The sequence below is a fragment of the Haliotis rufescens genome, unplaced genomic scaffold (genome assembly GCF_023055435.1).
Source record: "Haliotis rufescens isolate VD_foot unplaced genomic scaffold, xgHalRufe1.0.p SCAF_5, whole genome shotgun sequence".
NCBI lineage: Eukaryota > Metazoa > Mollusca > Gastropoda > Lepetellida > Haliotidae > Haliotis > Haliotis rufescens.
In genome coordinates this window covers 36291427-36317850 of record NW_025964223.1, presented here as the reverse complement: position 1 = coordinate 36317850, position 26424 = coordinate 36291427, and the positions used below count along the sequence as shown (strand labels likewise).

Genomic DNA, 26424 nt, shown 5'->3' with positions numbered 1-26424 from the left:
GCCGAGGCACGACACGCACAAATTCATCGTACTGCTTGTCGCGGACCACCCGCTTATCCCTTTCTTCACGGTGATACTCGCCAGTGGGTGGATCTCATACAAAGTCATACGTGGTTAATTGTTAGGTCACAGATCAACTTATCCAGTTATTAAAACAGCAAGCTGTGAGTGATGAGGTGAGAAGGGTGCCCTCATGTCAACCAGAAATTGGTTTGTTCAAACAAGTTCATATATCTCGTCAAAAGTATCGCACTACCAAATTTGAAGTGTATCCGCGAGTTCATTTTCAATGAAAAGATTTTCAAAGGTACACTGTGTTGACACATCATCTGCCTATAGAATGGTAGCCACTAACTGCCCAACCTTGTGGGTCCGTTTCTGCAAGCCGTATGCACACCAAAAGGGTATCTGTAGAGAAATTCATGTCAGATGACAGAATGTCCATGCGTCTTTACTGCTATTGATTTTAAACTGAAATGCCTAAGCGTGCTATCCCAGATAATCAAAAATGGCAAATCATTGGCATGCACCAAACTGGCATGACATGTCGGGATATTGTCGTGTTGAACATTAACCATACTGTAATCAGTCGACTCATTAGAAAACACATATTGACTTGACATGTCAGGAACTTGCCGAGCTCAGGACGTCCACGGAACACCAGTGCCAGAGAGGACAGGGTCCTTGTACGCCAGGCAAAACAGCTGCCAACTTCAACTTGCACTGATCTTCGTCATCACTGGCATACCCACAACAGAGTTTTCCTCAACACCTTCATGTGTCGACTGAATCCAGTAGGATTTAGGGCCAAAAGATCAATAAGACGTCCACTCCTCTCACCCCAACACATTTGGGACCGTTTAGCCAGGTGTCAGGCTCGAGCACAATGGAACTTGAGGTCAGGGAGGATTCATTGTTTTCTTCTTTTTTTTTATTGCACCACACTGATGGTACGATGGAGGCAAAACGGAACATATTATCATCAGCACAACATCCAGGAAACAGTGGCATGTGGTGGTGGCTCAGTGAGGGTATGGGGATGTGGATCCTTTGATCGTAAAGTTGATTTGGTCACAGTTCAGCAGACACTAAATTGACAAAGGTACCATGATACCACATTGAACGGTTTTGTTGTGCCTCATCTTCATAACCATGAACTCGCCACATGTCCTGTCTTCAATGACGACAATGCGCGACCCCACCGAGCTGCGAATGACCATCTCCAGGACAACGCCTTTGACCCGGTGTATATAATGTATGTTGTAAGACTAGTCCACTTTGAGATAATTACGTATCGTCAATATTCAAAAGGTAACTCAGTTACAGCACAGCAACACGTTCATGGAATATTATTTAGCTTCTTTATCAAGCGGTTTGCTGTTGAGGATGTGAACATAAATTTAATCTGGATAATAAAGAACTATATTTTCTTTTCTCGTAATTGTAGTCATGCACGCTAGACATAATGATGTAATTGTGGTGATAATTATTCTGTACAGCTTGCAGGAAACAGGAATGACTCCTCAATCCAGACTGGTTTTCCTGGAATCCGCTGGTCGCAGACAGCCGGATTCGGCTACGTCCCAAACGACAGGATGGACAACGTCTTCATGGCTGTTGCCATGGACCTGCCCGACTTCTCATCGCCATATGGAAGGTGACCTGTTTGAATTTGTATGCAAGTAGTTCAGAATTATAGCAGTTTCTTACAAATTATTATAGACAATCCTATTTCTACAATTGGAGATGACCGATGTGTTGCCAGTGTTCACCCCCGAGATAAGCAGGACGTGTGTGAGCGCCTTGTACGATCAGGCTTATCCGTGGCCTACAACAAGTCCAGCATACAGTACCAAGGCCCGCTACCCGATATGTTCTCATTCAACACACAGATGAAGTTCATCAACGTAGATTATGTCTTTTCCGGACTCACCATTGATGTCTGTTCTTCACATGGCTTCGAGGTAAACATGGTGTGTGTGACTGGACGGTATGTGTGTGTGACTGGACGGTATGTGTGTGTGACTGGACGGTATGTGTCTGTGACTGGACGGTTGTGTGTGTGATTGGACAGTATGTGTAACTGGACGGTTGGGTGTATGAGGTGAAATTGGGTTTAATGTCGCGTCCAAGATTATTGCACTTATATAGCGACGTGCATGCACGTGTGTGTGTGTGGCTGCTTGTACTAGTCTACGGACTGATGCCGATTTATAGTGCTAGCTCACTGAGATACCATGCCGCAGTTTTAACACGAATACCCCACTCAGACACAGTATACTGACTCCGAGCCGACCCGTCCTTGTTTTAGCCCCTTAATGCCGAGCGCCAGACAGGGTACCAACAAGTACCATCTTTTAACGTCTTTTGGTATGACGTGGCCGGGATCGAACCCGTGACCTTCCGCTCTCCCACTAGACCACGGAGGCGGTGGTTGGGTGTGTGACTGGACGGTTGTGTGTGTGTGTGACTGGACGGGTGTGTGTGACTGGACGGTTGTGTGTGTGACTGGATAGGTGTGTGTGACTAGACAGTGTGTGACTAGCCGGGTGTGTGTGTGACTGTGACTGGACGGTTGTGTGTGTGACTGGACGGTTGTGTGTGTGACTGGACGGTGTGTGTGATTGGACGGGTGTGTGTGTGTGACTGGACGGTATGTGTGACTGGACGGTATGTGTGACTGGACGGGTGGTTGTGACTGGATGGTTGTGTGTGTGACTGGACGGTATGTGTGTGTGACTAGACGGTTGTGTGTGTGACTGGACAGTTGTGTGTGACTGGACAGTATGTGTGACTGGACGGGTATGTGTGACTGGATAGGTATGTGTGACTGGATAGGTATGTGTGACTAGCCGGGTGTGTGTGACTGACTGGACGGGTGTGTGTGACTGGACGGGAATGTGTGACTGGACGGTATGTGTGACTGGACAGTTGTGTGTGTGTGACTGGACGGTTGCGTGTGTGTGACTGGACGGTATGTGTGACTGGACGGTATGTGTGACTGGACGGGTGGTTGTGACTGGATGGTTGTGTGTGTGACTGGACGGTATGTGTGTGTGACTAGACGGTTGTGTGTGTGACTGGACAGTTGTGTGTGACTGGACAGTATGTGTGACTGGACGGGTATGTGTGACTGGATAGGTATGTGTGACTGGATAGGTATGTGTGACTAGCCGGGTGTGTGTGACTGACTGGATGGTTGTGTGTGACTGGATGTTTTTTTGTGTGACTGGACGGTTGTGTGTGTGATTGGACGGTATGTGTGACTGGACGGTTGTGGCGTGACTGGAAGGGTATGCATGACTGGACCGGTGTGCATGGCTGACAGGCGTGTGACTTGACGGCTGTGTGTGACTTGACGGTTGTGTGTGACTGGATAGGTATGTGTGACTGGACGGTGTGTGACTAGCCTGGTGTGTGTGACTGTGACTGGACGGGTATGTGAGACTGGACGGGTAGGTGTAACTGGACGGGTGTGTGTGACAAGACACGTCACTTACATGTTAACTTATAGTTTTGTGCCCGATCATTTGTAACCTTTTCCGAATGTGTGGATGCTTCAGGAAGGGGCGCCAACACGCATTAGGTCAGGGTTTATAACCTAAAGGTATCTGTTAAGAAGTTGGACAAAAATCTTTTTCAGATTTGTTGTACTAATATGACCACATCGCACAACACATGCCTCGTTCCGGGCCATACATGGATTGCCACTCCTATAAAGAGTAACACCACCACCAGTGTGACAGTGACATGGACAGAGCAGTGCCCCAAACTGCAGGCAATCCGCTACGCCTGGAGGGAGTCGCCCTGCCCCTTCAAGCAATGTGCTGTGTACTGGGAGCAGTCCGAGCTCATCCATCCTCCGATTCTTGTGAAGATAGGATACCATTACCCATGATACAGATATTAAAACACTTTCCACAAATGTGGTTCTATAAATTGAACTGCAACCCGATTTAAAAACTATATATCTATTATGATAGGTGTTGTGAAAACTCAGAGTGAGTGAGTGAGTGAGTATGGTTTTATGCCGCTTTTAGCAATATCATGGCAGGGGACACCAGAAATGGGCATCACACAGTGTACTCATGTGGGGAATTGAATCCAGGTCAAACTCGGCAAGACCTATTACTGCCATCACTAAGGAGAATGTTGATAAAATATATGATATATTTCTTGATGATCCATGACTCACCACGCGTCACATAGCCAATACAGTGGACATCTATCATGAGAGAGTTGAGAACATTTTGAGGAATGAACTGGGCCTGACAAAGGTTTCAGCATGCTGGGTTCCAAGGCTTCTGACATCAGCAAAGCTACAGGCACATTTCAGACCCGGCTGACTTTAATGAGAGATTGGTAACTATAGTTGCACCTTGGGGTCACCAGTATCAGCCAAAGACAAAACAACAGTCAAAGCAGTGGAAACATTTAACGTCTACTCCTCTGAAGAAGACATTGCAAATCTATTGCACCAGTTGCACATAGATATTGCTATATACATGTACATTAATAGTTTGGGTTCTATAACATTCAGTGATCTATTCCGTAAATCTTTGACGTTTCGACTCTTCATCGTTGAGGACAGAGATTATCTAACATCTTTATCAACGCCAAGGCATCTACCTAAAGTATCTGAAACCACTTTCAGAAATATACTGTTAACAATCTTCATTGCCAACACACGGTTCTCACAGACACTGTATTCCTAAGTCACAACTATAATAACAGCATATTGATAACAACAGACAATTGGACTATCTGGTGACTGGTTACATCAGCAAAAAGCATTGATCTTCACAAACAAGGGAGTGACCAGCAAACTCGGAGAGATGTCAAGGGTTTACTAGGTGCACATTACAAATTTAATAAGAAAATATGTTGATGGACCTCTTCATATTTCTGTCATAAACTAACTTTTCTATATTTGGCAGCTGTAACAAAACTTTGACAAGTCTACCAATTTCCATACAATTGTCATAACAAGGCTGCCATAGTGTATAAGACTGGTAGATTGGTGTGTATCCAATGCAAAACAATGCTACCTGAACTTTTACTTCTGAAATGTCAAAAAATATAATTTGAGACTGCAGATTTCCCTATGAAACATCAAAGTACTTCACCATCAGATCAATGCAACATGAGGGGTCATAACAAATCTGGTTTTGCATATGTAATCATGGTAATGGTGAGGTGAAATGGGACATTTGTCTGTGTGTATGTGTGTGTTCCACGTCCCATAATGTAAACGTATTCCGCGTCCCATTATGAAAACGTGTTTCTCGTTCCACAAAATAAACATGATTCTCCTCCCATAAACCGTTTATTCACTTGATATATACACTCAGTTTGTGAAAGCAAGAATATGATGCATAAGCAGAAAGGCTATCTCGATCTCATGATCTCTCCACACACAAAGCGATGCCCATTCCCCCTCCTACACAGAGTGCTGCCACACCGCGCCGCCCTGCTGTGCGTTCCAGGCCATGGAGAAGTGTTACCAGAATACGAGCTCCAGATGCTCCAATGGGATGTCCTAGAGCAATGGCTCCACCACTCACATTTACCTGAAACAAACATTTGTTGTCAATAAACTATTTTCAAAACACCATTGTTGCCATGGTGACCATTTTTCCTTATGGAATGGAACTAAATGACCACTTTTAAAAGACACCACTTCTGGGAAGCTCCATTTGAGATGTGAAACATATCGAACTAAGATGGACAATGCACCATTTACATTAGTTTGCATGAACATTCAGTTCCAGTTCTGGTTCTACGACTTCTCCAAAACTATGGATGCTAGGCAATACAGTACTTGCTTCAACACTTTCAACAACTGTATTTTGGCAATCTATCCTGTACCTGAGTGAATGCTATTTAACCACAGTCAGCAATGTTCCATCTATATTACAGTGGACTGCCAGTAACTGAATCTGTAACAGGAAAACCAGCATGAGCAACGATTCACTGTAACCACGTGATCCTGGTTAGCTGGTTCCTACTACAAGCACTGGATACATAGGACATATTGTGCCTGGAATCCCCCATGAATCTATCAGTCTGACATCATCACTTCAATTGGACTGGCTGTATTATCCAGTAACAGTCTCAATTATTACTGAAAAAGTGAAGATAATCAAGTTTGATATATACTCACCACCAGACCCGAGATAGAATAGGTCTTCAGCAACCCATGCTTGCCGTAAGAGGCGACTAATGGGATCTGGTGGTCAGACTCACTGACTTGGTTGATGCATGTCATCGTATCCCATTTGTGTAGATCGATGCTCATGATGTCAATCACTGGATTGTCTGGCCCAGACTCGATTATTTACAGACCACCGTCATATAGCTGGAATATTGCTGAGTGCGGCATTAAACAATAAACAAACAAACAAAACTCACCACCAAAAGTAACGCAAACCACAGAAACATGGAGAAGTATGTAAGTTCAGAATGCATATCAATTATCGACAAAACTAACAATTGGTCAAGTGTTACCACAGAGTGTCTTTTTTCCTAACACGATATGCTGCACGTGATTTCCAAATTTTACGTCTATATCATGCACGACACAAATGGTGCATCTCGGGTCATTGAGCTATGACATCACATGTGATGTGTTCATGAGCGTCGGTTCATACAACATACCAGTATGTTCATTTGTGCATCTAACCAATCAAATATCTGTTGAATATGAGTCATTCTTCACATATTCACCAACATGCATGGTATTCACATTTCTTTTGGTAGTGAGTATATGAGACCAACCTGAATTTTGTACAGGTGCAGCATGCTACCAGAGAATGCTGGTAAGTAAATTTGAAAGAATATTTACAAAGTTTTCCTATTTGCATGTGAGTGGTTTCAGCCCTAAATATTGAGAGATATGTAGCAGGTAACTTTTATTGCCAGGTTGCACCCAGTGCAGGTAACATTTCTCACCACAGGCGCACAGCAGGAGTTATATTTGATAAATGTGTGGAAAACTGAATACTTGTAGAACTGGCTACAATTCTTTTAGAATCCAGGAAACAAAAGTTCATGAAAATAGTGACATACACAGGTCTGAATGCAGTGAACTTGCAGAACTAATTCTTCACAATTATCACCAGAACTGTCACTCGTGACTTATGGTTAAAATAACAACAAACACATACTTTGAAACTTCTGTTTGAGGTTGTGTACTGTATATCAATATGTGAAATGAAAAGCCATATAGAGATTTCCCCAAAATATAATACTGGAGCACATTCTCAAGTTTAGTTGTGTGGATATTTGTTAATATTATTACTCTGCATTCCATATTTACCAAACACAGTTACTGAGAGAATATTACCTATAGATATCATTCACACAGTTCGGAAATGAGATAAACATCCTAACACATATGTCAATATACATACCACACATTTACTAGATAGGAAATTTCACAATGATACATGCAGTAATGTTAAAAATCATACTGGAGTTCCTCGAACATTTTTTTGAGATTTTATTGCAAAGATGTTATAAACAAACTTTCAGCCATGAAGTGGTTCGAACCCATACTGCAAGAGTGAGGCACCTATTTGCCAGCACACAAGGTCCCGGATGGGACTCAACCTAAAAATTAGTAAAATCTAAATATTTTTTACATTTGTATACTCATCCTGCATTACTCCCTATTGCATTTACTGCTGTCTTTGACAGAGAGACGAACTGTGTGAGATCCAGCTGCTGAAGAAAGTTGTTTCCATTGTACAGGAAGCAGCGCCCCCTTCCACACAGTCGGCACATGACCCGGAAGTCATGACGTCACGTCAAAACACATAACTGCTTTAAACATAACATCGGAAACTTTGTGGGGAGGCAGCGGAGTGAAGGGGGGGCACTTAGACTTCGTAATGCAGTATAAGTATACAAATGTAAAAAATATTTAGATTTTACAATTTTTTTTAACTTATCCTGCATTACTCCGTATTGCATCTTTATCAGACGGCATGGCCGGTGGGCATACCTTCAGATGTGAGCCATAAGAAACCCTCGACAAGGTCCGATGAAACCGCACCGCATGTACAAGAGAGGACCGGAACACCAGCGACCATTCCTGTCGAAGGAAAGGAGAGTCGATGCAAAAGAGGGAACCCGAAATAGGTGACAGAATTAGTATGAGGCGGGAAAGCCCAAACTAGAACTGACCTAAGAGCAAATGTGGAACGCAGTAGAGCCCTCTAATCTGGGGTGATGAACACCAGAGAGGTCAACGGGCCCCACTCAGGCTAAGGGAGAATCAGTGGCGTCAGGGGTTGGTGACCTGTTGAGCTACCAGCAGGGGACTAAAGCTCTTCCAAGGTTACATCACGAAGGTAGTGGCTGGCGAAAACGGTGTCAGATTGCCCCAAACAGCCTTCAATGATTGATTTGAGGGAACAGTTACTGTGAAGAGCCATGGTAGATGTGACCGCCCGAATCTCGTGTGGGTTGTTAGCCTTCGGGGGGTCCAATCCGGCCACTTTATAAGCTTGGAGGATGACCGCCCGGAGCCACAGGGAGATAGTATTCCGGCTGACCTCCGACTGCGACGAAGGGGAGACCGACAGGAAAAGACGTTTCCTAGACTTGCGGCAGGCTTTAGACCGTCGTAGGAAAACCTTCAGGGCCCTAACAGGGCATAATAAAAGCTCCTCCACATTAAGTTGTAAAAGGAAGACGAGTTGAGTGGTTCGAAGGGTGCCTCCCTAAGAACCTTTAAGCCCACATTCAGATCCCACGCAGGCGGTCTGAACTTGGCTTTCTGGTCTTCAAGACGGATTGAGCGCAGCAAGGCCTGAAGTTCGGGAATTTTCATCATTCTCTAGTCGTCCGGGATGGCAAGAATGGAGTTGATTGCGACCAAGTACGTGGAGATGGTAGAGCCTTTTAATCAACTTGTGGTGCTCAAGTACAGAAGAAACTCAGCCAGGAACTGCGGTGACGCTGTCATCGGATCCTGGTGCTTGTCAGAGCAGAATGCCTGGAACGAGGACCATTTATCATCATATATGATGATGGACGATAGGCTATAGCAATAGCCTTGGCCGCTCTAGTCGAATGGCCCTTGGCTCCTAGGGCTTTCTGCAGATGTGCCAGGCGTGCAGATGAAACCGGCGAAACTGGCGAGATATTAGTTGACAGCTGGCAATTCTGAGATTTGGCGAACAGATCTATGTTTTGGGTGTCGATCATTAGACAAAGAACGGTGAAGATCTCTGGGTGGACTTGCCATTCGGTGGGAGCCACCTTGTCCTGCCTGGACAGAGCGTCTGCCAGAACATTCTTGCAACCTGGAATGTGCTGAACAAGGAATTGCAGGTCTAATCAGTCCACTAGGTCGAAGAATCGGAAGGTCTGGTTGAGCAGGGACTGAGAGTGGAGAATACCCTGATTCCTCAGACACCACACCATGGTGATGTTGTCCGTGGAGATGGTCAACTTGGCGTGACGGAGAATGCTCTGCCAGTGGGAGACCGCCAGGATGAGAGCTTCGAGTTCGAGGTTGTTGCTGTTTGAGTCCCCAGATGAGCATCCAACCCTGTTTAGATGCGTCGACGAACAGGTTGAGGGTGGGCTGTAGCGCGGTCAAGAAGACGCCGCCGCAGACGTTCGATTCCACTGTCCACCATTGGGGGAAGGGGTGGAAGGGAACCGGGAGGACGATGAGGGACACCGGATCCTGCTGCTGAGTGAAGGGAGCGAGAAACCGTTGAATTGGACGGAGTTGGAGGCGACCTCTGGCAGTCAGGTCTTGAGCCGATGTGCCCAAGAGAACCTGCCAATGGCGGAGAGTTCGAGCCTGCTGGAGGGCAGGGTAGAGGTGAGCGAGGATTTTCAACTACCTGTTCCTGGGGACTTGAAGGAGGTCTTGATCCTTGAGAAACAGGCCCCTGATGAACTGCAGACGGAACGATGGGGTCAGAGGAGGAAGTACTGCCAATGGGAGCTGGTACCCCTGACGGAGTATGTTTGTGACTAACGGGTCCTCCAGTATAGACCAGTTTCTCCAAAACCGGCCTAGTCTCCCACCCACAGGTGTGTCAGTGCCCGGAACGGCTGAGGGTGGGAGGTCCCAGTCGTTGAGTGAGTGAGTGAGTGAGTTGTGTTTAACGCCGCTTTTAACAGTATTCCAGTTATATCACGGTGTGTCAGTTTAATGTGGGAGGAAAGCCCGAAGTGATGCAGGTCTCAGACATTTACCACTTCGGTGAAACCCACGAGCACGGGTATGGTGCTGACAAACCTAGAAACATAATTGGGGCGAACCGAGAATTGAACCAACAATCATAGATTTCTGGCGTACCCAAGGGACGCAACTCTGCACAGCGAATTGCCGCGCCTCAGACGACTTGGCCACCCGTGCCACCACCCAGTCGTTGAGATCCTGAGATGTTTGGAGACGTCCTTGAGAGAGGAGCGGCGAGGTTTGTAGTTCCCTTTGAAGGACTTGGCCGCTGATTGGTGCTTGACATGCTCCAAGGCTCTAAGAGCCGTTTCATCCCTCGCGAAGCTGATGACCCTGCCATGTGTAGCGGAAATGGCACCATTAAAAAGAGTAGGACCCAACCAAGGTTGTCATAGTAAGGAACCCAACCGTCGTGTAGCGGTGATCTCCGCAATAGCAGCTCTCAGATGATTTTGCAAATGGTTGACCTGGCGAAGTTCATAACAGTGCGTAGGTGGTCGATCCTGTTAGGATTGGACTCCCAAGAGATCTTGCTCAATTGCTCTGGCAGAGGAGGCGAGTGCAGACAGTGGTTTTAACGAACGCCTCAGTTCCGTTTCAACGAAAGCGAGTCGGAAGTCTGGCATACGTATGGTGGCGGACTGGGATGACCCGGTCATTCGATGTAAGTCCTCGTCCAGGATGTGCGCACCGTCAGCCACATCAAAGGAGTGGACAGGGAAATCATCATGCCGGAAACGAGGAGCCATGAACGGCGGCGTGAGGGACAACCTAGGGAAGTCCTCGTCCAGCGCTGTAACAAGGTCTGTCAGCATTGGGTCGGGTGGTAGCGAAGTCAGGTTAGACAAAATCGTAGATTTTCGTCGACATCGGGGCCTCGGGAGGGAGCGGCGGAGGTCAAACGGTTCCGCTAGCCAATCAGCAACCTGTGATGGGCCCAAGCAGGTATCAATCACGGGTGATTGAGGGTCATAATCAGGTCGAAATGATCCTTCCAATGAGGCTGAACGAGATGAATGATGTCGACGTCTATGTATGGGTGAATGACTACGAGAACGACGACGAGATCGAGAGGACTTGGACGAGTGTCGAGAGGCAGTCGGAGGCGACGAGGTATACGACGATCGAGACCGATGAGCACCCGAAGTAGATGGGGACGCAGGAATCGGAGTGTCTGTAGTCGGGGCCATCAGTGGCGCCATCGTCGCAGGAGGCACCGTCGAGGCGGGAGTAGCTTGCGCAAACAATGACTGCATCCAAGATGGATCCATAAACGATTACAGGAGGGCTTGTACATACTTTGGAGGCGCCGCACAAGTCCAAGGCCCTGGAGGCGCCACACAAGTCAAAGGCGCCGGAGTAGTCAAGGTTGTCAACGTAGATGGCTGAAGGTTGTCGACGTAGATGGCAGAGGTGACAGTAAACCCGTTAAGGGCGATGCCGAAGACGATGAGATCGAAGCAGGCGACGGTAATGGTGGTGTAGGAGACCGTGAACGGTTGTTTGTCGTGCCATGGGAGGCAGACTCTACGTTGTAAGGCATGTTGGGGTGTCGACGCACACGTTGAATGAAGCGTTTTTGAGACACTCGTAGGTAGGCGCTGAAGGAAACTGGCGACAGGGGACTACAGTATCTGCACTTCTCTGTAAGGGTACACGGGGTTGTACAGTCCAGGCAGCCGGGGTGGGGGGGCCCGTCCAGATTTATTCCTGCGGCAGTTGGAGAAGCGAGGCATACTGGAATTTAAGCAAAAGCATAACGATGTGCAAACACACAATGAAGCATAATGTAACTCAAGATAACTTTTTCTGTTTACAAAGTTTATAAGAGCAAACAATTACGCTTAAAACACGCCAAATACAAACATTTTAATTTAATGTAAAAGAGCGAATTCAAAACGCAAAACATGAAAATACATGGACACGTGGTGAATCGCAAAAGGGCAGGGAGAAAATGGTGGGAAACAACAATACGCTCGTAAATACCGTGATGAGAGCCACAAAACGAGCGAGAAATGTTGCCAATTAACAATAGAATGAAGCCAAAGGTAACAAACCATATACAACAAGAGTTTGCCACTAACCTGGCTATATCCCCCACCCCTGTTGCAGAATTTATGACATAATTAAATCAAAACAAACCCTAACCTTTTTTAACCGAGGTGGAACTTGTCATGGAAATTGTAAAAAAAAAGAAGAGTTTGGAACCTAAGTCCATCTTGTTGCCATGGAAAAGTAAAAAATTCAAATTTCTAAAATTTCTAAATAGCAAAAGGCACCAGTGCAGCATGTACCTGACAAACCTGCAAAGTTTCATGAAAAAATATTGATCGGTTTATGAGGTATGCTCCGGAAACGAACCCTACCCTCACAGAACCTAAGTCCATCTTGTTGCCATGGAAACGAAAAAATAAAAGTTTCTAACATTTCTAAATAGGAAAATGCACCAGTTCAGCATGTACTTGACAGACCTGCAAAGTTTCATGAAAACATATGGAACGGTTTCTGAGTTATGCTCCGGAAACAAAACGTGACGGACGGACGGAGCCCGTTTCTATATCCCCCGCCAACTTTGTTGGGCGGGGGATAATAAACAACACAGCAGACTTTTGTCGTTGTAAACAACACAAAGTAAGGGTCATATAAAGCTTTTAATATTTCCACGAGGGATACAGATACGTCCGTTCCGTGTGGCTGACAAAGCAGTTATGTGTTTTGACGTGACGTCATGAGTTCCCGGTCATGTGCCGACTGTGTGGGAGGGGGCACTGCTTCCTGTACAATGGAAACAACTTTCTTCAGCAGCTGGATCTCACACAGTTCGTCTCTCTGTCAAAGACAGCAGTAAATGCAATAGGGAGTAATGCAGGATTAAAAAATAGTACAAGTACTTTACAAAGAACGTATTATCTCAAATATAACATTTGTTAAATTAAACATTCAGCCTCAAATCTAGTGGTTCTGTCATCAGATTTATGGGTACTATCTACTATGGGTTCTATTTTTAGGTGAGGTGAAATGGGGTTTAATGTCGTATTCAAGATTATTTTGCTAATATAGCCACATGTATGCACCTGTGTGTGTGGTTGCTTATACTAGTACAAATCTATGTCAGTTAAATAGTGCTTGCCCATTGAGATACCATGTCGCAGTCTAACACAGACACAGCATACTGAAATAAGTTATCCCCTCAGAGCTGTGCTCCAGTCCCATTGAGATACCATGTCGCAGTCTAACACAGACACAGCATACTGACATAAGTTATCCCCTCAGTGCTGTGCTCCAGTCCCATTGAGATACCATGTCGCAGTCTAACACAGACACAGCATACTGACATAAGTTATCCCCTCAGAGCTGTGCTCCAGTCCCATTGAGATACCATGTCGGAGTCTAACACAGACACAGCATACTGACATAAGTTATCCCCTCAGTGCTGTGCTCCAGTCCCATTGAGATACCATGTCGCAGTCTAACACAGACACAGCATACTGACATAAGTTATCCCCTCAGTGCTGTGCTCCAGTCCCATTGAGATACCATGTCGCAGTCTTACACAGACACAGCATACTGACATAAGTTATCCCCTCAGAGCTGTGCTCCAGTCCCATTGAGATACCATGTCGCAGTCTAACACAGACACAGCATACTGACATAAGTTATCCCCTCAGAGCTGTGCTCCAGTCCCATTGAGATACCATGTCGCAGTCTAACACAGACACAGCATACTGAAATAAGTTATCCCCTCAGTGCTGTGCTCCAGTCCCATTGAGATACCATGTCGGAGTCTAACACAGACACAGCATACTGAAATAAGTTATCCCCTCAGTGCTGTGCTCCAGTCCCATTGAGATACCATGTCGGAGTCTAACACAGACACAGCATACTGACATAAATTATCCCCTCAGTGCTGTGCTCCAGTCCCATTGAGATACCATGTCGCAGTCTAACACAGACACAGCATACTGAAATAAGTTATCCCCTCAGTGCTGTGCTCCAGTCCCATTGAGATACCATGTCGCAGTCTAACACAGACACAGCATACTGACATAAGTTATCCCCTCAGTGCTGTGCTCCATTCCCATTTTTTAGCAACTTATGGTATGACACAGCTGGGCATTGAACCTTCGACCTTACGCTCCCTGGGCAGACGCTCTGTCCACTAGGCCATGGAGGCGGTTGGATGTGAAGGATTAAGGTCATAGTATAGCTATAGAAATTAAAATAGGTTTTCTATAAGGCTTCATTGGTTTAGCAGTCTCTGAGTTCACAACATAAAAAAACCATAATATTTTTTCAGAAAATCCACATATCAAAATCAAACTTTGCACTGCACCTCTACTATCCGTATGGAATCTGTTCCCTAAATTTGAAAAGAATCCATGCTGTAGTTTTTAAGTTGTATGTCATATAAATGTAAAAACATCTTCAGTCCAAAAATGAAAAGAAAAGCTGTATTTTTTCAGAAAATCCAAATATAGAAATCAAACTTCGCACTGCTCCTCTCCTATATGTATAAAAAGTGTTCACCAAATTTGAAAAGAATCTATGTAGTAGTTTTCAAGTTATAGGTCACACTAAGAAATGTCCTCTGAAGGATGGACAGACAGAATACCTTGGTATATGGAGTATGATAACAAAACGAAACAAATGGATCTTACCATTTGAAGGACGGATGGTATCATCATTAGTTCAGTTTCATTAGCTGCAGGGGAGAAGATGTCGACAAACAATGCAAAGCCACACCACACGACAAACCACGGGCCATCAAATCAACTAACCTGGACATTCAGCCACGACGGCAACAGGTATGAAGACAAAAGTTACATTTGTCATAATACCATGTTCCTGTGCTGATCTCACCTTTGATGGATCACAGCCCAGATCTTTGATGACTGCTGCAGACTGGGCAGCAAATGCTTCATTCAGCTCTATCAAGTCTACATCGTTGATGCTCCACCCAGCCTTCTCCAACTGTAATAGCACACAGAAACTTAGATGTGAGGCTCTGTAAGTAGCCTGATGCCCTGATTACTTGTTGCAAATATAGCTAGAGTTATAAATATGAAGTCTGCCATACCATGTTAACAATACGTACTGAATGCAACTATTTACAAGTCATTTCATGAATGAGTGACCTTTAAAGTGACTTTGATATTTAACACAATCATGACATGATAGATGTTGAGTTAGTTCCTTCAGAGTCGACGATAAGGGATTTGACACTCACACGCTGCAAAATAACTTCAATAATCTTGAACGTGACGTTAAAACCCATTCACCTCATTGAATTTTAGAGACCGTTGAACCATGTTTCAAAATGACCTCTAGTGACCTTGGCCTATTACGGAGGTCACCTTAAAGTTGATACGATCGCAACCCTGCCTTAGCGATATTTTAATGCCCACATCACACAAACTGTCCTTGACCTTCAATGTCACCCTGTCACATGTAGACTTGTTACAAACTTAGGTAATGTTACAAATATGAAGTCTCAATATCATACTGTTAATACTTTCTGATCATGTATCCTAAGTTTCACCAGGTTCCATTCACATGTAGTCAAGTCATCTGTACACAAGCTTCAGTGATGCCCAGTTGACACTAAGTAACCTTGTCTTTCAATGTCCTCCTAACATATGTCAACATTCCCTAGGGGTGTATATAAGGTATGTCAGTTATGAAGTCTAAGATCTGTTATTATTATATGTTTAAGAAGACTAATTTCAGGGTTTGCTTATCAAGACATCAGGATTTAGCATAATTGTTCCATATATCTTAAGGTAAGAGTTCACTTAAACATCAGATGCACTTACTGCTTTCCGTGTAGCTGGAATTGGTCCTGTCCCCATGACAGCAGGGTCCACACCAGCTTGTGCCCAAGACACGATCTTTGCCAGCACAGGTGCATGTCTAGCCTGGGCCTCCGCAGCACTCATAAGGACAAGTGCTGCAGCTCCATCATTGATGCCTGCAATGTAAACAGTTCTCATAGCCAGGGGTAATACCTGTAGCACTGAGCTCCATCATTGATGCCTGCAATGTACTGATAAGCTAGTCTCATAGCCAGGAGTAATACCTGCAGCACTGAGCTCCATCATTGATGCCTGAAATGTAAGCAGGTCTCATAGCCAGGAGTAATACCTGCAGCACTGAGCTCCATCATTGATGCCTGAAATGTAAGCACGTCTCATAGCCAGGAGTAATACCTGCAGCACTGAGCTCCATCATTGATGCCTGAAATGTAAGCACGTCTCATAGCCAGGAGTAATACCTGCAACACTGAGCTCCATCATTGATGCCTGCAATGTAAGCAGGTCTCATAGCCAGGAGTAATACCTGCAGCACTGAGCTCCATCATTGATGCCTGAAATGTAAGCAGGTCTCATAGCCAGGAGTAATACCTGCAGCACTGAGCTCCATCATTGATGCCTGCAATGTAAGCAGGTCTCATAGCCAGGACTAATACCTGCAGCACTGAGCTCCATCATTGATGCCTGCAATGTAAGCAGGTCTCATAGCCAGGAGTAATACCTGCAGCACTGAGCTCCATCATTGATGCCTGCTATGTAAGCAGGTCTCATAGCCAGGAGTAATACCTGCAGCACTGAGCTCCATCATTGATGCCTGCAATGTACTGATAATCTGGTCTCATAGCCAGGAGTAATACCTGCAACACTGAGCTCCATCATTGATGCCTGAAATGTAAGCAGGTCTCATAGCCAGGAGTAATACCTGCAGCACTGAGCTCCATCATTGATGCCTGCTATGTAAACAGGTCTCATAGCCAGGAGTAATACCTGCAACACTGAGCTCAATTATTGATGCCTGCAATGTAAGCAGGTCTCATAGCAAGAAGTAATACCTGTAGCACTGAGCTCCATCATTGATGCCTGCAATGTACTGATAATCTGGTCTCATAGCCAGGAGTAATACCTGCAACACTGAGCTCCATCATTGATGCCTGCAATGTAAGCAGGTCTCATAGCCACGAGTAATACCTGCAACACTGAGCTCCATAATTGATGCCTGCAATGTAAGCAGGTCTCATAGCCAGGGGTAATACCTGCAGTACTGAGCTCCATCATTGATGCCTGCAATGTAAGCAGGTCTCATAGCCTGGAGTAAAACCTGCAGGACTGAGCTCCATCATTGATGCCTGCAATGTAAGCAGGTCTCATAGCCAGGAGTAATACCTGCAGCACTGAGCTCCATCATTGATGCCTGCTATGTAAGCAGGTCTCATAGCCAGGAGTAATACCTGCAACACTGAGCTCCATCATTGATGCCTGCAATGTAAGCAGGTCTCATAGCCAGGAGTAATACCTGCAGCACTGAGCTCCATCATTGATGCCTGCAATGTAAGCAGGTCTCATAGCCAGGAGTAATACCTGCAGCACTGAGCTCCATCATTGATGCCTGCAATGTAAGCAGGTCTCATAGCCAGGAGTAATACCTGCAGCACTGAGCTCCATCATTGATGCCTGAAATGTAAGCACGTCTCATAGCCAGGAGTAATACCTGCAACACTGAGCTCCATCATTGATGCCTGCAATGTAAGCAGGTCTCATAGCCAGGAGTAAAACCTGCAACACTGAGCTACATCATTGATGCCTGCAATGTAAGCAGGTCTCATAGCCAGGAGTAATACCTGCAGCACTGAGCTCAATCATTGATGCCTGCAATGTAAGCAGGTCTCATAGCCAGGAGTAATACCTGCAGCACTGAGCTCCATCATTGATGCCTGCAATGTACTGATAATCTGGTCTCATAGCCAGGAGTAATACCTGCAGCACTGAGCTCCATCATTGATGCCTGCAATGTACTGATAAGCTAGTCTCATAGCCAGGAGTAATACCTGCAGCACTGAACTCCATCATTGATGCCTGCAATGTACTGATAAGCTAGTCTCATAGCCAGGAGTAATACCTGCAGCACTGAGCTCCATCATTGATGCCTGCAATGTAAGCAGGTCTCATAGCCAGGAGTAATACCTGCAGCACTGAGCTCCATCATTGATGCCTGCAATGTAAGCACGTCTCATAGCCAGGAGTAATACCTGCAACACTGAGCTCCATCATTGATGCCTGCAATGTACTGATAAGCTAATCTCAAACCCAGGAGTAATACATCACACATTTCATCAATGATCCTACAGATAACACTTGTATAACTATGATTAATGGAACATGTGCAAATTGTTTCACTTATTGCCAACAAATTTGTTCCCGTGTTGTAACTGTATACAAAATTTAACATATACAAAATTAATTTACATTAATAACAAGTATTTGTCACAAAGTGACGAAATGTCCCCCGCCCGTATATACACCATAGTACCAAATATGAAGACAATCCAGCGATTAGTTCTTGAGATATTGCGGCAACACCGTTTTCCAACTCCAAAAACAGATTTGCCTGCTGTGACCTTGAAAATGGGGTCAAGGTCACCAAAACCGACTGGTGTCTGCGGAGTCTGTATATACACCATAGTTCCAAATATGAAAACAATCCAGTGTTTAGTTCTTGAGATATCGCTGCAACACCGTTTTCCAACTCCAAAAGCAGATTTGCCTGCTGTGACCTTGAAAATGGGGTCAAGGTCACCAAAACCGACTGGTGTCTGCGGAGTCTGTATATACACCATAGTTCCAAATATGAAGACAATCCAGCGTTTAGTTCTTGAGATATTGCGGCAACACCGTTTTCCAACTCCAAAAGCACATTTGCCTGCTGTGACCTTGAAAATGGGATCAAGGTCACCAAAACCGACTGGTGTCTGCGGAGTCTGTATATACACCATAGTTCCAAATATGAAGACAATCCAGCGATTAGTTCTTGAGATATCGCGGCAACACCGTTTTCCAACTCCAAAAGCAGATTTGCCTGCTGTGACCTTGAAAATGGGGTCAAGGTCACCAAAACCGACTGGTGTCTGCGGAATTTGTATATACACCATAGTTCCAAATATGAAGACAATCCAGTGTTTAGTTCTTGAGATATCGCGGCAACAAACAGGTGGGACGTACGGACGGACATACGGACGGTCGTGAATACTATATCCCCCGCTTCGCGCTTTCGCGCGGCGGGGGACAATGACAGCTGAATCGTGTGAACAAGATGTAGCAATGGCAGGTTGGCAGATATGAACATGCATGCCTCATCCAACAAATGGTTTCAGGTTAGAAAAGGTTAATAAACTACCTGAAGCATTTCCAGCAGTTACAGTGCCTGTATCATCCTTCACAAAACACGGTCGGAGTTTGTTAAAGCCTTCAAGTGTACAGCCGGCACGAGGGAACTCATCTGTCCTCACCTCCTCCACACCTGCAAACAGATGGAGCTAAACTAGACTTGCCCATTTCTGGGCACACATCGTATCCCTTCAGCGAATTCAGGTGAATAAACAGGTATAACAAACTTGGTCAATAAAAGTATTAAATATGATATGTGTATCCATTCTCTTGCAACTAAAGTTCATTTCAAGGCGTCAATAGCGGTAATCTGACTGTGGTTGCTGTAAATAACGGTGAGTTGTGCGATCTACCGATCACTTCGCATACGATTTCGCCAAAATTATTGTAAGCATTATTATAATTACTGAATGAAATTTTGAATATATTTAATAAAATATATTGCGAACATTAGTCCAGATAAATAATGAATGATTTGTTTATAACCAGATATTATAATAATAGGATTAAATTGTGTACTTCTGTTCGGATTTGTTGACTGGTATTTCTGGTGTTACGTGATCGCGGCGATCAGCTGATAATGTTTTCTGAGATGGGGGACAACATCGTGTCATTGGAAAACTGTTTACATTAGTAAATTTTGGGAGGCATGTTTTACCTCGCTATAACCGCGCAACAGCTAGGGAACACTGTATGTACAATAGGAAAACACAGAAGGGTAATGATCTCTTCATCATATCATGTCATTCTTAAAGTTTCACTTCTAAAGCATATGAATGGACTACACCAAGGATCATATAGTGCCAAATGATTTGTAGCAATATTTGTTTACAGAACAACCCGAGATCAGGAACCACTGTTTAAACTTATTGAGAATGTTAGACATTAGTGTTTTGAGCAAGCAGACATTTGACAATAAAAGTGGGCTCATTCGCATTCTTGTGAGACAGTCTATTGGTATTGGTCTGTCGCATTTGGTATTTACCTTTTCTTGTTTTCACAGGAACTGTGACAATCTCTGCGTCAAAGTGTCCTGCCCTCTGGGCTGCTTCACACTTGATCTGGGACTCCAGGGCAAAGCTGTCCTGCACCTCACGCGATATCGCCCACTGCTTTGCTACATTCTCCGCTGAAACCAACACACTCTCCTCATATCGTATCCAGGAGATAAACCTGACGCTTTTTTCACATTTCCGGGTTATACTGACTAATTGATGCCTGGACATTTTATCATTTGAAAAATGCCATGGTGTCATGCAATGTCTTGATGCAATGGATGGCACATGCTTCAGTGATAACTGAACTCATCTAGTAAGCAAAATATGCACACACAAAACCTCCCAACTAAACTTAAGTTGTTCTGAAAAATATTGATCCAAAATAATATTTAATTAACTTGGTATCAATTTTGCATGTAAGGTGTCTGAAAACAAATGGGTACTGGGTGGGGAATTTTTAGCAATCCTGAGGGTGACAATCTATTAATTATTTAGCCCTCAGCTTAAGAGCATGCATGGTCATGCATTCTATATGAAAATCTCAGTCTTATTTACTTGTAGTCTAGTGTACACTGATATGACTGTACAGCCTATCCTTCGTCCTCCGTGTCTGCTGCCATAGTGTACAACCTTTAACTTGTCCTCCATATCTGCACAGACTTTGGAGATGACTACATTTGTCAAGCATCATCAAATGTGTTTACTCTGTCATGTCTTACCACTGATATCCTTAAACATTAAAAAAACAGTAAGTGGAGAGTAGTTATATAATCAGAATTTGTCCTTGTTCTACTAGCTCCTGTTTACTCTGCCTTCCAGTGATCAAATATCTGAAGTGTTGAGAGGTATGACATGTGAGGTATAGTTACCGGTAATGGGTACCGTGAATGAGAAGAACATCTGAGGTGTACCTGTAATACCCATGTGGTAGTTGTTGAAGGCATCCATCAGGCCATCCTTCATCATTGTATCTGTCAGTGAGGAATCACCAAACTTTGTGCCATTTCTCATGTGAATACAATGGGGGGACTGTAATGAAAAAAAGATGTCACTAACTGAAGAGAACTGTGTCCTTCATACTGTGTTGTCATGACTACCAACCTTGCTCATACTCTCCTGTCCTCCTGTTTGGAGTACCTTTAAAATACATTACCACAACTTCTCGTGAGGACGATCTCTGCCGTAGGTCACGCATCTCAAAGATAAGCAACCAGTCTTTCGAGAATCTGTCGGACATGAACTCGTAACCTTCAGATTGTTAGCCCAACAGCTTACCGACTGAGCTATGTCCACACTGTGAAACTAAGTGCAAATTTACCTAGTCATGCCTACGCTGTTACAGAACTGAATGAAAAGGGACGAAAAGGTGATGGACACTTACGAAGGTTACAGGTAGGCATGGTGTCTCGTGACTTTAGTCTAGGGACACTTACGAGTGATCCCGATGCCATTTGGCACACTCGTCCCATTCCATAATCTACAAGATACCGAGTGGGCCGATATGGCGTGAACTGAATTCAGACGTCAAACTCACAGGTATGCATAAATGATTTTTGTGACCGAAAAGTGTGGTAGGGAACACTGTAAGGATAATGTGGATAATAGTAAGGAACGAGGGAGGCATAAGCATGGCTTGTCACGACACAAGGGTGTGTTTGCTAATGAATCAGTATTGAACAACCATGAAGAACTCATCTCCCCTGCCAATATGACATGTCCGGTTGTGTGCAAGGCATTACCTCCTGTGAACTATGTTCACTGGACCTTTTTGTAAATGGCCTAATTGCAGCACTAAAAATGTTATAACTGGTGTTGTTTTGCCTTCTGCAGTTTATGATAGAATACGTAACTGTATTTGTAATGAGTTGTGTTATTACTTAAACAATAATCAGAGAAGTAAGGGAGTTCTTACTTTACTTAGAGATAATTGAGAGCAGGGGTCACCATGTGGTGTACTGAGAAGTACAGCACCAATCATCTGATGATCTGAGTAGTAGACTGGAGTCTGGAATGCTACAGCACTGGCATGATCAGTAAACAACAGTGTAGCTCCAAGACAGTGAGTTGGAGAGTGAATGAATAGAGTCATTTTAGGCACATTAAAGAAATCTTCAAGTTTCAGTTTTATTTCATGTTACCACCATGCACTGCGCTTTAGTATGCTGGTTCAGGTGCACTTGTAAGTTGTGTTTTCACAATAATACACCATAAACCTTGTCCAAGTTACTTTGTCAAGTGGTATACATCTCAAGTAGGTAATTATGGTAATGGTTCTCGGACAACTCTGCGTATATGTTTTCGTAGAATGTGTTAACGGTTTCAGAGTTATGTTCTTGCCAAGGAAACATTATTAAAAAACTCCCAAACTATCAAAAGGCACCAGTTTTCCACTAGACCTATCAATGTGCCAAGTTTGGTTAAGATATCTCTCATAGTTTTTGAGTTCTGCTCCGGAAATAAAACATGACGGACGGACGGACAGACGGAAGGATGGACGGCACCCATTCCTATATCCCCCTTCCACTTCATGGCGGGGGATAATAACATAAGTGTAAGACATTTCTTCACACAATTCTTAACACCAACTTTTGAACTTACAAATTGATGATGACTAAAATGACTGCAATGTGATTTGTAAGATATTTTTGATTAGTTTAAAGAATATTTCTTTCTTTGCATGTATAAAACAACATTTAGAATTTTTGGATTCGATAACAATATATTATTATCTACACTGGGGTAGATTCTGGGAACTCCCAGATTATATCCCCTGGTGGGTAGATTCTGGGAAGTCCCCCAAATCTAGCCTGGGTAGTTCGGTCGCCACTGTTCACGTTACCACCATGCACCATGAAGTAGGTTTAGGTTGTCTTGTAAATTGTGTTTTACAATAATTCACTATATACCTTATCAAAGTTCCTTTGTCAAGTGGTATACATCTCAATTAGGTAAGTATAGTAACGGTTCTCAGACATCCTTGCGTAGATTTTGTTGTAGAATATGTAAACGGTTTCCGAGTTATGATCTTGCTAAGGAAACATTTGTAAAAACTCCAAAACTATCAAAAGGCACCAGTTTACCACTAGACCTATTTATATGCCTAGTTTGGAAGAAATATTGTATGGTTTTCAAGATCTGTGCCTAGTTTGGTGATTTTCAGTCCATGTCAAAGTCATTGCCAGGGAAACTCGAATTTCTTTTGTAAAAAAATCCGAAACTATCAAAAGGCATCAGTTTACCTCCAGCCCTATTTATGTGCCAAGTTTGGTGAAGAAATATTGAACTATCAAAAGCACCAGAAACGAGGACTATGGCCATTTTCAGTCTAAGTCAAAGTCGTTGCCATGGAAACACAAATAGTTTGTTTGTTTTTTAAATCCCAAAATATCATGGTTTTTGTGTTCTGCTCCAGAAACTAAATGTGACGGACGGATGGCACCAATTCCTACATCCCCCTTCCACTTCGTGGCGGGGGATAATAAATGTAGCGGGTGAAAGTGGTTTGTGTGAATGTTCCAGGACATTTTCCAAAATATTTGTCACTAAACCATTTCACCATGCTTTCTCGTCATTTTGTGTGAAGAATATTAAGAGCCACTACAAAATCTATAATAGCTACTAAACAAGTACCTAACCCTATTGATCGTAAAGCTGGCGTTGATAAATTGTGATGGGGAACCAAGGATAGAGTTCGGGGTAACCTACCCTTTGGATGTGTTCAGCTCCAATATAATATACCTAATAAACTGCATTCCTGTGCACAATAATAAAAATGAATGAATCTAAAAATACTATATCTATATTAGTTCCCATTTATAATCATTTTAGCCACTTGAATTACGAAAAGTAACCGAAATAAAGTATATATTGAAAATAAAAGTGCTTTCATAAACTAGCCCTTGCTATAAGGCTATATTTAGTAAACAAATATTCAAAACTCTCATCATAGCTGGGCTTTTTCAACGACATTGTGTATAGAGATGACAGATCACTGGGAGGAACTTATGCACACTCGATGACCCTGATGTCACAGGGCATTGTTTCGCCGGTATGACTGGCAACAAAATACTACAAATTACGTCATAGGGTATTGTGACATGTTTGAAAATTCTCTTTCAGATTAAATCCTCCTTGGGGCACTTTTGCATTTTCCTTGCTCAAGAAAATCTACATGACAAAGTTGTAACCATTTTCTTTAATAAAAATGTTACCACACAAAAAAACTTCGTTTTTGTATGATATACGACCACCCTTACGGGGCCTCACTCTCCACGGCGCGTCATGCCAGGGGGAGCAACTCTCACCCAAATCACTTTCCATATGTCTAATGCTGACAGAATGTGGGGAGGTGGGTGATTTCATCAGAGAATTCATAACCTCTACAGGTTTGTAAAATTCTCTTTCAGATTAAATCCTCTTTTGGGCACTTATTGCATCAAGATAGACTCCTAAAGATAATATAGGAAGTGGCATCCGTCAGCAACAAGCGTAAATAAATACATCGTATTTTGATTATTTCAATGAATAAAAAAGAGTTCAATAAATGGAACCAACCTTATTGTGAGGCACCACCGTCGAAAGGCGGGGGCTAGAGACAGGGCGTGGTCGACCATATACAATGAAAGAGCCATTATTTGTGGCTTATCATATTCGAGAACTCGTAACACACACAAACACACACTTTTTGGAACAAGTGATACAGGGGCGTAGATCACGAGAGACTATAACCCGTGCTAAGCTAGGCCAGAGGGTCCCCGTGGATCGAAGGAGTGCGTGTGCAAATACGAGTATTATCGAGTAGTAAAGACTGATATTTTATCGACCACAGAAGATAAAAACCGGACCATTACTGAGCAGTATAACCGGAGGACAGTCTAAAATCTCGAAGGCTCAATCTGCTAGAGATGTAGAACTTTGCCCAGTTCGGAGACCTGACTGACCAAACCGAGCACGATCGCTTGAGTGTTTGTCGAGTTGGTAATGTTTGATGAACGTGCTCGGCTGGCTCCAAATAGCCGCGGAGCAGATCTCCTCAATGGGCAGAGCTGCGGCGTACGCTTGTGACGTAGCCACTGCTCTAACTGAATGAGCCTTCAACCCTATTGATCGTAAAGCTGGCGTTGATAAATTGTAATGGGGAACCAAGGATAGAGTTCGGGGTAACCTACCCTTTGGATGTGTTCAGCTCCAATATAATATACCTAATAAACTGCATTCCTGTGCACAATAATAAAAATGAATGAATCTAAAAATAATATATATGTATATTAGTTCCCATTTATAATCATTTAACCACTTGAATTACGAAAAGTAACCGAAATAAAGTATATATTGAAAATAAAAGTGCTTTCATAAACTAGCCCTTGCTATAAGGCTATATTTAGTAAACAAATATTCAAAACTCTCATCATAGCTGGGCTTTTTCAACGACATTGTGTATAGAGATGACAGATCACTGGGAGGAACTTATGCACACTCGATGACCCTGATGTCACAGGGCATTGTTTCGCCGGTATGACTGGCAACAAAATACTACAAATTACGTCATAGGGTATTGTGACATGTTTGAAAATTCTCTTTCAGATTAAATCCTCCTTGGGGCACTTTTGCATTTTCCTTGCTCAAGAAAATCTACATGACATAGTTGTAACCATTTTCCTTAATAAAAATGTTACTACACAAAAAACTTCGCTTTGTATGATATACGACCACCCTTACGGGGCCTCACCCTCCACGGCGCGTCACGCCAGGGGGAGCAACACTCACCCAAATCATTTTACTTATGTTATCTGTATAAGACAGACATGCTGTTTTTTTCAAGAGACAAAAAGAGTATAAGAAACTATCGTTCGACAAGAACCACGGCTCACCAAACTGTATGTATGGTACATTTCTTTCATTGCAAAAGCGTAATACCTCGCATTGTAAAGTTATAGAGTTGTAATTATACGCCACGTGTACGGTACCTTTGAATTCAAATGGTCGTAATGGCGTCCATATTGTAGTTCCACGGTCTGATACATGTAAC

At 43.7% G+C, this 26424-nt stretch overlaps 1 protein-coding gene and 1 pseudogene across 2 annotated transcripts in view; one reads left to right on the top strand and one right to left on the bottom strand.

The window, feature by feature from the left end:
* Window positions 1–5160, top strand: part of LOC124122711 — a 28473-nt pseudogene extending 23313 nt beyond the window's left edge.
* Window positions 5161–5313: 153 nt separating this feature from the next.
* The window catches only part of LOC124122719 (acetyl-CoA acetyltransferase, cytosolic-like), a 55338-nt gene continuing 34227 nt past the window's right edge, over window positions 5314–26424 (bottom strand). Inside the window, exons 4-10 of one of the 2 annotated variants that reach the window (XM_046485832.2) lie at window positions 21308–21425; window positions 20384–20527; window positions 19409–19531; window positions 16021–16175; window positions 15068–15178; window positions 5869–5939; window positions 5434–5570 (exon numbers count right to left, since the gene is read on the bottom strand). In XM_046485832.2, coding sequence (XP_046341788.1) covers window positions 5880–5939; window positions 15068–15178; window positions 16021–16175; window positions 19409–19531; window positions 20384–20527; window positions 21308–21425 — 711 coding nt within the window. In that variant the 3' untranslated portion in view covers window positions 5434–5570; window positions 5869–5879. Of the gene's footprint in view, window positions 5571–5868; window positions 5940–15067; window positions 15179–16020; window positions 16176–19408; window positions 19532–20383; window positions 20528–21307; window positions 21426–26424 lie in introns of both variants that reach the window. The other variant, XM_046485831.1, reaches the window with a different exon arrangement.